The sequence below is a fragment of the Strongylocentrotus purpuratus genome, unplaced genomic scaffold, assembly GCF_000002235.5.
Source record: "Strongylocentrotus purpuratus isolate Spur 01 unplaced genomic scaffold, Spur_5.0 spur5_scaffold_9, whole genome shotgun sequence".
Taxonomy (NCBI): Eukaryota; Metazoa; Echinodermata; class Echinoidea; order Camarodonta; family Strongylocentrotidae; genus Strongylocentrotus; species Strongylocentrotus purpuratus.
Genome location: NW_022145615.1, coordinates 14,030,227 through 14,042,278, shown reverse-complemented (window position 1 = coordinate 14,042,278; position 12,052 = coordinate 14,030,227). Strand labels below are relative to the sequence as shown.

General features: G+C 36.9%; 2 protein-coding genes across 2 annotated transcripts in view; both read left to right on the top strand.

Moving 5' to 3' along the window:
• LOC105444551 (leucine-rich repeat serine/threonine-protein kinase 1-like) overlaps positions 1 to 2,515 on the top strand; it is a 22,414-nt gene extending 19,899 nt beyond the window's left edge. The window contains exons 7-9 of the mRNA XM_030976342.1: positions 302 to 441; positions 1,209 to 1,375; positions 2,228 to 2,515. Of these exons, the coding sequence (XP_030832202.1) occupies positions 302 to 441; positions 1,209 to 1,375; positions 2,228 to 2,515 (595 nt within the window). The remainder of the gene's footprint in view (positions 1 to 301; positions 442 to 1,208; positions 1,376 to 2,227) is intronic.
• The window catches only part of LOC105444550 (leucine-rich repeat serine/threonine-protein kinase 1-like), a 25,827-nt gene continuing 16,007 nt past the window's right edge, over positions 2,233 to 12,052 (top strand). Inside the window, exons 1-5 of the mRNA XM_011678906.2 lie at positions 2,233 to 3,318; positions 7,416 to 7,632; positions 8,384 to 8,542; positions 9,436 to 9,618; positions 11,057 to 11,332. Coding sequence (XP_011677208.2) covers positions 3,080 to 3,318; positions 7,416 to 7,632; positions 8,384 to 8,542; positions 9,436 to 9,618; positions 11,057 to 11,332 — 1,074 coding nt within the window. The 5' untranslated portion in view covers positions 2,233 to 3,079. The remainder of the gene's footprint in view (positions 3,319 to 7,415; positions 7,633 to 8,383; positions 8,543 to 9,435; positions 9,619 to 11,056; positions 11,333 to 12,052) is intronic.

Sequence of the window (12,052 nt, the reverse complement as noted above, 5' to 3'; positions counted from 1 at the left end):
AAAAAGGTGACTAGCTGGAATAATCACCAGGGAGTGGAGAATGTGCACTGTAATGTGCAGAATAGTAATTGAATTCAGTGCCTTTGGTGATAGAAAAACCGTATGTACTTGGTCAGTTAATGGAAAAGTGCTATATAATTAGAAACTGGTATTTTTATTTGACATTTAGCGTCCTGCTAATGTCATTAACACTTTGGATATTGTTTATTCAAAGTGTTATACAAATTCAACGTCCATCTGCATATCTGCAATTAGTTATGAAATGATTGAGAATGGGTATTATTGATTATGTCTTATACAGATTAAAGACTCTGATCCTGTATCAGAATAAGCTGGTGTCTGTACCAGCTGAACTGTTCATGTTACAAGAATTAGAGTTCCTGTCCCTCGCCAACAATTCCATGACAGAGCTTATACAACCTGCTAAGGAATCCACACAGAGTAAGTAAAGTGAAACCTCAAAGACCATCTAAGGGCCTCATATATAGACCACCCAAGGGAGACAAGAAGAGTGAGCTTTACGTGTATGTAGTCACTATGTACAGGTCATTATGTAATATGTTTTTCAATCTAAATCACATATAAAACAAAAATGGCCTCTATAGAGAGGTAATCTTTGTATATGCAGGGTTGCTATAGTAAGTTTGATTTCATTATCTCCAAAACCATGCAATGCCTACAATGTACCTATTGATTTACCCCTTTGAATAGATAATTTTAAATAATTTGCTCAGTCAGTTGGGGTAGAAATTTGTACATTTATTCAGTATGCATTAAAAGTTGTTTTGTTATCAAATTGGAATTGTTAAAAATGAGAGGTAAAAGGAATAAGCCTTTCCTATGTATGCAAATGTAGTCAAATCATGTTTTTTGAAACATATTACACATTGGACTTGCAAGGCAAGAAGCTTTTTTGACATTAGTAATGATATTCTAGGTGTTCTAGCTGATAATTCCTTGACAGATTGAGATAAGGTACATGATTTCTTCATCACAAAATGGATAGTTGGTGGATTGCACTGATACAAAAATGATTCTTAATTACAATTAATCATCTAAAATTGTATAAATGTATATATGTATTCGTGAAGTATGTGAAATCCATTGATTTTTTGAATGACTATATTTGTCAGTGAGTCATCCTATTTTGAGTCCGTCATTGCTTCTCATTTTAAATTCTGTATCATTTGTTTTCTCTTCTAATTAAGATGAGATCCCAAGACAATGGAACTGCATGTCTCTCGTCAATCTGAATCTCTCCAAAAACAAACTGAGCTCTCTCCCGAGACAGATGGATGCTTGTACATCACTTATCACTATCAATCTATCAGATAACTCATTCTATGAGATACCAAAACCTTGGACATGTCCACTGGTAAGTCTGCCCCCTCTCCCAACCCCCTCTCTCCTTTTCTCCCCCTTCCTTTCTTTCTTTCTCTCTGTCTATTGTATTGTCATTCCCTCTTTCTCTCTCTCTCTCTGTCTCCTGCACTTCAATATACTCTCCCCCTCTCTTTCTTTACCTATCTTAGTCTCTTTCTCTCTTTCCTATTCAGTAACATGTAACATGTAACACCTGGGTAGATGCTGGCAAATATAGATTAACGTCTTGCAAAGGACATTAGTCCCGCAGCGGGACTCGAACCTCGTACCTTGCGATCTGCAGTCGGTTAACCTATTAACTAGACCTTAACATCTATAATATGTACTTGAAAAGTTTTCAATAAGCTGGCATTGCATCTTAGTTCATTATGACTTCACCAGCTGGATCGATTTGGTACTTGAAGCACCAACAAATTATTCTGCTGGACTCAAAATTAGTTTGTTGCTAAATTATAACTTGACATTATGATTCCGGTAGAACCAGTTAATAACGGGTATAAACTGACTACGGACTGGCTTGGACTGCCTGGAAATGGCAAATTTACCCGATCTGAACTTGATATGAACTGACTGTGGACGGGGTAGCCTATAGACGAGATGGATGTATTGAGGACTGTTTATGAACGAACTAGGATGGTATTATAGACATCATTTACACACTCTACCCCGACCACAACCCGTTTAATGATTTTCTAGGACGGTTCCATAACGTAATGAGAACTAGTTTGGTATCATGGGGGCCACGAGTAAAGCAGTGTACATGTTAATTTCAATAAAGTTGAACACTCCTGGCACTCCACATTTATTGCATAATTACTTTAATTTGCTCACTTGACTCTTACAGGAGATTCTGAACATGTCTAAGAACATGGTCCAGTCCGTTTCGGGTGACCTACCAAGGTTCTGGCACCGTACATTGCGATTCCTCAACTTGAGCTACAACCGTCTGACAGAGATTCCCACTGCCATCTGTCAGTTGAGCAGTCTAACGGGCTTGGATCTCTCCCATAATGCACTCCATTGCTTTCCATTACCAGGAACATGGAGCATATGCAAGCTTCAGCATCTTTACTTGGCTCACAATCAACTCATGCATAAAGAGGCACAACCACAGACCAAGCAAGACAAGTGAGTTTGTACTCAATAATGAAAATAGACCAATTTAATGGTTCAAAAGGGAGTAAGATGTAGTATTGATAATTTGATGCCAATACAGACTCAGACCACCTTACATGTAAGTTTGAAAAATATATACAAAACAATAAATAGCTTTAGGATAAGCATGAATTAAAATAACCAAGGCAACCCAACTACATTTTGTCAATCATCAACTTAAATACCACTTTGTTTTAAAGATTAAATATACATGTGTATTTGAAAATCAAAGTAACATGGTGATGAAATGTCTTTTTACGATGAATAATATACATTTAAATACATGTAGATGAGGAGATTGTAATTCAGAGAGAGGCATTCTGTAAATTAGTGATTTTCACACATTTCTGCGATGACACAACATTACTTGTTTTTGTGCGAAATCAATAAAGCATCCATGTAATTGTGCACTTCTTTAAGTTTCCAACAGTTTCGTAAGGATTATGAGAATGAGAATATGCATTAAATTTCTCCTGAATTATATCTCAATAGTCCTAAAAGATCTTCTATTAAGAGACCTTCCGTGAAGATATCTTCTGTGATGTACAAGAAGAAAGACACTCCTCCCAAATCACCAACCAGTCCTCAACCAAAGAAGGAAGGTGCTGTGAAATTCTACGCCGATGGTGGCAGCAGTCGTCCGGAAGAATTGGAGAAGATTGAATTCCCAGAATGCTTTGCGCACAGTCTCTCTGTCCTGAAGCTCTCCCACAATGCTCTAGAGGATGTGCCTCCGAGCGTCTGTAAGCTGGAGGCATTGTATGATCTAGATATCAGCTGGTGAGCAAATAGAGTAGAAGCTAGTGTTTCCTTGGGGCTGAGGAAAAGTAACATGCGTTATACTATATGTAAAACCAGAAACAATGGTTGCTTTAAAATGTTTGCAAATGTTGTGAATGGTAGAGATTCATGGACATAATTGAATCACAGTTGATAAACTGCAAATTTTTTAGAAAATTCGTTTTAAGTTTCTTGCTTTGAAAGTGACCATCAGTTTAGTGTTGCCAAAGTTTCTGGTTTTAAAGGTCGGTTGACATCCCAATATAAGTTAATTCCTGTTGATCTGCAGGGATGAATACAACTCATATTTTGTAATTAAAATGTCTAAATATATCTAATAGATTTTTAAATATTTAAAAAATAAAGTTCTCAGACCTGATAAACTCCACCGTAAAAAAATGGTCCAGATCACATTCATCTTGTGACATCATCTGCCAAATCATCAATGAGCTAACAGGAGACAGTGGTATGTAGCTTCACCAGAGCTGACCACCTGTTTACAATAGACTATCCAATACCAATATAGGAGTTGTTATGTCACACGTGCTGTAGCATCACTAGGAAAAGAAAGATAACGTGGAGGTATTCATGAATCATACCTTGGAATAATATTTTGGAAGTAGGCATAAAGTTTAACAAAACTTTTTTGCCCCTCGGTGTCCGCTAATAGGTTATTCTTTAATTTGTTTGTGCAGTTACGGATGTACATGGACAGTTGAATAATTCATTAGGATTAAACTTGTCTTTCTTCAGTGACCAGTACATATGAAGATTTGATTTAAAAGGATTGAGTGATGAATTTTCTGCTACATTATGATGGGAGACCATTCCATTCGTTTACTACTCTATGTGAAAAAAGAGCTCTGCCTCAATTTAGAATTTACGTGTTTCGTTTGTAGTTTGAACTGGTGACCTTTAGTTACTTTGACAGTACTTAGTACGATAATAGAAATTAGTTGACTGGAGGTCGTCGATTCCATGCATTATCTTATATACCTGCGGCATGTCGCTTCTATGACGTCTACATGATAATGAAGGCCGATTTGGTTGCTCTAGCCGTAACTTGTACTAAGGGATTCTGAGAGGTCGAAGGAGTTAAGTTGCACGACTTTGAACTTTTTCCACTTTGAGAATATGTTTCTTCTTTATATAAGGGTGCCAAACGGTAGAGCAGTATTCTAGTGCTGGTCTCACAATTGACCTATATAACTGTGTGAGTCCCTTGTTGTCCATAGTTGGAAAAGTACGCTTGATGATTCCTTATTTCTGATTTGCAGCATTGCAAGCAGTGTCAATGTGATTTGAAAAAGACATTTTATCATCAAATATTACTCCCAGAACTTTTTCATGTTGAACTGCAGGTAATGGCTTGTTCACATCATACATTGTGTAATGACAAAGATTACTTCTCCCATAATGGATGACTTTGCATTTATCAATGTTGAAAGGGAGTTGCCGTGTTCTAGACCACGGAAAGAAGGTTATTTAGTTCTGATGGAAGAGTCTTTCCGTCGTCGATGTTTGTAATTGACGAGTACAGCTTGGTGTCATCTGCAAAGAGCTTAACTTTACATTCATTAGACTGAATATTGCATCAGGCAGGTCATTCACGTAGATTAGGAAAAGGGTGGGCCCTAACACACTCCCTAGGCCTGCGGTACGCCACTCATAACGTTGGATTCCGTAGATTTAATTCTGTTAACCAGCACTTGTTGAGATCTTCCACTTTAAAAAGACTGGATCCAGTTCAACAGATTACCAGAGATACCATACGAATCAAATTTGCAATCTATGATGTGGGACATTGTCAAATGCTTTACTGTAGTCAATGTATATACATGACAATACTTCTTCCAGTATCTAGTTCATTGTACCAAGCTTCAGATACATGGAGTAGTTATGTGACGCAAGAGTTGCCTTTCCTAAAACCATGTTGATTGTCAAGGTACAGTTTATGGCTATCCATATGATCAATTATCACATCTCTGATGGACGATTCCATCATCTTGCACAAAGTACTGGTTTAGTTCACAGGACAGTACTTGGTTCCCTCTTGTCATCCTTTTTGTGTATTAGGTGTCATACACCCTCACAACATGTTGGAACTTTACCTTTTGACATCGAGAGGTTTAGCAATATAATCCACAAGTTCCTCCAGAATACGGTTTTGTACATTGTCAGGTCCAGGAGATTTGGTCTGATTGAGCTTCTTGATTGCTTCCCTAACAACAGGTTATGTAAATTCAACGTTATCCAGGATTGCCACATTTCTTCTCGGATCACAGCTTGGAATATTGGCTAAATCTTCTCTCGTAAATAGGTCACATCCAAGTATTCCAATACTGCTCGAACGTTAGCATTATCATGGTACAACGTTTCACTTGGATCATCGGAGCTGTACTCAGCCATACCTTGTATGATAATGTTCTCCTTCCTCTTCTCCTTTTCTTGCTATTCCTCCATGACCACAGAGAACTATCAACTATCAAGCCAATTGGTATTGAATTGGGATTCAATGGGGGCATTCAATGGGGATTCAATTGGTAAATCGATCCAGTTAGAAGAACCAGTGATAAATTATTGATACTTCATAATCGACTGTAGAGTAGAAGTTATGATTTCTTTGGGTTCGTTCTGCTTGGTAATGATGTCCTCATGTAGAGTTTTTTTTGAGGTCCTTCATATCCGTGTCAAGCTGAGTGCAGAGCCTGTTGCTAATAGCTTCTAGTCTGTCAAGTCTTTGCATTGTCTCATCTAGAAACTTATTACATCTCTCCTCGACTATTTGGTTTGTTCTCGCTGATTCAAGAGCAGTACCAGTGATCAACTGAGATCCTATCAAACACTATGAATTCTTCTATTGAAAGTGAACTGCATAGTAGACAAAACCATTTGCTGCACCTCTCACACTGACACTTATCGTCAGTTAGTATCACTCTAGATGGTCCATTATGTCTTATGCTTGGCATCTGAACTAGATGTTTCACTCAAATTCTGAAATATTGAATGATCTTTTCTGGATTTGTTTCCACGTTTGAGTACTTGGTTCTTCTTTTTAATATCTTCAGAGTCACTAATGATGTTTGTACTAGTGCTACTTGTTGCACTGTGTGATCTCTGAAATTTATCAGGACTAGGGATAATATTTTGGCAGCTCTTGTTCTTCTAGTGCTGAACCTCCATTTCTAATTGAATTGAGCTTCTGACACCAGAACACAAACTAAGTCTAAATTTAGTATTGTCACGCCTATATGTAACCCAGCAACAAAAACCTCAAATACATAGACTAGGATAGGTACTGATTGATGAAAATTGCAATTCAATACATGCATGTAGCTAGTCTACATGTGTGTTCCTGAAAATAAATGATGAGCAGAAGTAGCTGAAACATGAATGACATGAAGAAGAATACCCAGGACTGTAGAGATTACATGCATGTGTGAAAGGCATACATACAGAGCTTGACCACAATCCACTAAAATCACCATGAAGAGATCCAATCCGATATTACCAGGAGCAGTACAAAAATGTCCATCCTCCAACTGCACAGTCCCTTCACTATAATATATGCAATTCTTTTGTGAGCATGTGCTGAGCTGGGAGAAGTCACATACCACTGTTTCTTGTTATTAGCTCACTAATAATTGACAGAAGGTGTCACAAGATGGGTATTTTAAGATTTATTTTAGATTGGAGCTTATTCAGCAGGTCTGAGTAAATTACTCTAAAAAATATTTAAAATGCTATGAAATCTATTTAGATGTTTGAATAACAGAATATGAGTTGGTTGCAGTCCTGCAATTAAAACGGGATCAATTATATTTGAATGTCACCCAATCTTTTAAGTACTTTTGAACAGCAATAATTGCTAAAGCCTTTTTTTTATACAGAGAATTTCTTTTAATTTAGCATGCTCATTTCTACTTTCATATAAAATGTGGTCTCAAATTTCATTTGAAGCAGAGGTTATGCTAAATTGAATATATATACATGCATGCAACATTTAAGACCTCTAGATAATGTTTGTTATGTCTTTGTACCACTTTTCAGCCCACTGCCATTCTTTGTTTTGTTTTGTTTTTATGTTACTTCTCAAGTAATCCTGATCTTCACAAGCTGCCAGAAGCTCTGAGTACTCTCAAGCATTTTTTCCATCTGAAGATCGAGGGCTTAGATATTCAGATTCCGTCAGAGGTCAGTCAGCTGACTCCAGAGGAACGATGCAAGACTGGTCAGATTCTCAAGATACTTCATGAGAAGCTTCTAGATAGTCAGCCCTATCACAGCATGAAGCTTATGATAATGGGTCCAGCGGTGGGTTAATCTCAATTTCCCCCAGAAATTCAAAATATTAAAACAACAATAATACGTGTAGTATATAATACCATTGATTTACATATAAAATGGGACAACTGAAATAAAAAAAAGAATACATTGATATAATTGAACATTTGGAAGTATGGAGGTAAATAAAAAAAATCAAGATAAATGCAGAGGCCAACTATCATAACTATCATCATTGATAACAAGTTTTAAATATAAGTTTTCTTGATGTTGTTAAACATACATTGTAGTCACCAACTGCTTAAATTAGAGAAGAAATTAAGAAATTTTGACCTTTTTTCATTACTATATATTTTAATGCTGGCAGTTCTGTACTACTTATTCAGAAAAATCCTTTTCTTTTAAAATCAAAGTTCAGTTCATATCTTAATTTAATTTGTTAAATGTTCTGTTGTACATGATAGACATGCATTTTATAGCTTAATTTACAATCATAAACAGAAATTAAAATTGAATAACAATTAGCCCACATTCAGAAGAAAATCCAATGGGGCGTACTGGTACTTAAACTAAAGCCTGAATTGACCTTGTAGATTAGATTAACTTTAAAAAAAAATCTTAGTCAGTAAATTTATTTTTTCCAACGGTGTTTTAAATTTCCCTCAATCTTTAATTAGTTGTTATATTTATTCACATAGATTTTTGTGTTTGTTTCTTAGAAAGATTAACTGTCCTATGCCTAATGATATCCAATGTCTCTGTGTCTCGATTGTGTTTACAGAAGAGTGGTAAGACAACATTACTAGGAAGCCTAGTGAATGATACAGGAGGGCGTGTCTCAGATATGGCTCTGCACGTCACGGAATGGGAACTACATGATCCTGTCATAGAAGGAAAAAGAAGAAGTCTCACTCAGAAGGTGAAAGAAAAGTTCTCAAAGGTAATTAATATGAACTTGTTTATACTTCATAAATAATTTTAAACTTCACATAATAAAACTGGTATGTCAGAAACATATTTGCACAATATTACAAGCGGATCATGAACAGAAAAGACTGTGTGTATGTTGGAACAGCCAGTTAAAGAAGCAGTCAATCCTGTCGTGTTAGAGTTCATTCTTTGATCCAAGTACATTGAATGCAGTTGCCTATATGATATAGAGAATACCTTTTCAACCTAACTGTGCATTCACTTCATGTTCTGCTTCAGGAAGATAGCAAATAAAGGCTATAATGTACTTCTGTTCTTGTCGTGGGGATTATCCACGAACAGGCTTTCAGATGAAGTTATGATATCTATCAATATCAAGTTGAACAAATTATATGTTGATCGATATGGAAATTGAACCTTATTTTAATGATGTACACTTACCATTACCATCCCTCCCCCGTATGTTTGCTGGTGTTTGTTTGCTTTTTAGTGCATGCCGAACGATAATAGATCAACTTTAATGAGTGTAGATTTTGTTTGTTTTTATTTTCTTTTCTTTATCTTTTTTTAAATTGTGTTTAATATGTATTTGGCTTTTTGTATTGTGTATACTTTTGGGACTACGCCTCAAAAAAAAAAATGCAAACTTTTTAGTAGTTTCCATTTTTCACACCTATTTTTACACTGTAAATATTATTTTAATTTGCGTTGTTATATATGATTTAAAAAGAAATAAATTCGAACCAACCAACAACAAAAATTAAAATCAGTACACAGTCATGTGTATATATTATGTTAAAATTATCCACCACTGTAGCAAAAAATAGATTTTATAAAGTACAGAGAAAATGAAAAGTTTTGACCCAAAGTCTTTTCCTTTTTTCTTTTTTTTTTTGTTCACAGGAGAAGGAAACAGTGGAAGGGCCAGCAATCACATTCTTTTCCTGGGATATGAAAGGTGGTGATCTGTATGAGAATGTTCATCAGTGCTTTGTGACGGCTAAGACTCTCTATCTATTAGTATGGGATATGAGTGAAGGCATGGATGGAGCTCATAAACTCTCCTCTCTTCTCCTCAATATCAGTGTAAGTATGAGTGAAGGCATGGATGGAGCTCATAAACTCTCCTCTCTCCTCCTCAATATCAGTGTAAGTATGGGATATGAGTGAAAGCATGGATGGAGCTCATAAACTCTCCTCTCTCCTCCTCAATATCAGTGTAAGTATGGAATATGAGTGAAGGCATGGATGGAGCTCATAATCTCTCTTCTACTCAATATCAGTGTAAGTATGGGATATGAGTGAAGGCATGGATTGAGCTCATAAACTTTCCTCTCTCTTCCTCAATATCAGTGTAAGTATGGGATATGAGTGAAGGCATGAATGGAGCTCATAAACTCTCCTCTCTTCTCCTCAATATCAGTGTAAGTATGAGATATGAGTGAAGGCATGGATGGAGCTCATAAACTCTCCTCTCTTCTCCTCAATATCAGTGTAAGTCATGAGTGGTGAACTCTTACGCTTTCATTCTTTTGGTTTGTTGGTTTGAATTAGATCATGTAGTTATGTTATATTAATAACAATATCAATAAAAACGGTGCCTATAAAGCGCTTACCACCGAAGTCTCTAAGCGCTATAAAAAACAAAATTCACTGAGAAAACAATCACATATTTAAACAAAACACACAAATTATAAAGAAACCTATAAATTACAATACATATGAAATATACATCATGATCAATGTGAACAGAGGAATCTTGAAACTATATCGTCTTCGTAGGACAGAGTCAAGAATGAAACCATTCAGTTGATATTTCTCCATACTGTTAATTCTAAATAAATAATAATAACAGTGGGTTCTTGTTTAGCGCTCTTGTCTGGTAGACTTGGCACTCCTGGCGCTCCCGATTATTACCCTTGCTTAAGCACGGCTGGCATTATGGCGCTCTAGCATTTCAAGGGATTAATTCCTGCCAGGTAAAATGGTATAATTAGAACCACTTAGGTTTTATATGAAGACATATGTGCGTGAGCTAAACTTCAGTACCTATTTCTTTCAGTCTTCAATTACTCTATAGTCCCTCCGATTGAGATGCTTGCTGTTGATAATAATAATACTACTACTAATAATATGGATATTCATATAGCGCCTGTATCAGCCAGACTCTGGCGCTCATGGCGCTTTACACATACTACCCTGGTTGTAGCCGAGCTGCCAAAGTAACTGGCGCTCAAGCATGTCACGTACCTATTTACACCTGGGTGGAGAGTGGCAAATGTAGATTAACGTCTTGTCAAAGGACAGTACTTCCGCGGCGGGACTTGAACCCCGTACCTTGTGATCTGCAGTCGGGTGACTTATCCACTAGACCACATCACCTCTAGTTAGTCTCACCATTCTCTTAACTTTCGTTTGTATGAACTCTGGTCTCTCGATCATAAACATACCATAATATATTTTCAAGCGAGTCTTCTACCTACCTCCAATGAATTGACGCTGATTCCTTTTTTATTCTGTATAGTCGAGATCTTCAGACTTCGGTATCGTCATCGTTGGTACCCATCGTGATGTGGTTCAGAATTCTCCTGTTGATATGGTTGACCTACGGAGTCAGCTTGATGAGATGCTGAATGTTGGACCAGGATTCCCATCGGTTGCAGGGATAGTTGAGGTAGATGCTAGAGGTTTTAAGAACATTGGTATGGCTGAGCTGAGACGGGTCATCTATGAGACTGCTATGAAGATGGAGTTCCGTCATACGAGACCTGCATATGTGGAGAAGCTTATTGGGAGAAAGGTAAAGTTCCATTATGGTAATATACAAATAATGCACTTCAGTGAGGGCATTAGTAAGAATCACCCACACAAGGTACCAAGTGTGGGTAATTTTACTAATGCCCGAACGAAAAGCTGTGTATTATTTGTTTTTATAAAATTATGACGTGGACATAGGCGCCGGAAGTGGGGGCAGTTGCCCCCCCCCCAGTCAAAAAAGTGTGAGGGGGGGAGGGGGGGGGGGCAAAACGCATTTTTGCCCCCCAAAAACGCCCCCCCCCCCTCAAAAAACAAAACAGTAAAGGAGTAAATATGGTTTGTATTTTTAACCCAAAAGAACATAACAATAATAAAAACCTGAGTTAAATGACGTAAACAATTTTATTCAAAGAAAAGGAAGGTTAACAGGAATTAAATTTCCTAAACATTGCGCATGCTTCCTATATTTATCAATGGAGGTTATTATTATACTAGCGCGCGCATATCGTGGACATATTGTGAGAGAATGGGAAAGCGTGTCAGTTTTTTGTTTTAGGGGTGAAAAGCTCATGAGCCCCTGAACGCTGGCGTACTGATGGGGGGGGGGGGGTAATTTTTATTCGATACCAGTGATTTACAAATGTTGCTGAAATGACATGATTTTCCGGTATTTTTTCTCAATTTTTTTGTAAGAAGTCATACCTTTTTATGCGTTTGTTGGAAATTAGAAATTCCTAAATTTACAGTCGGGCGAAAAATATGC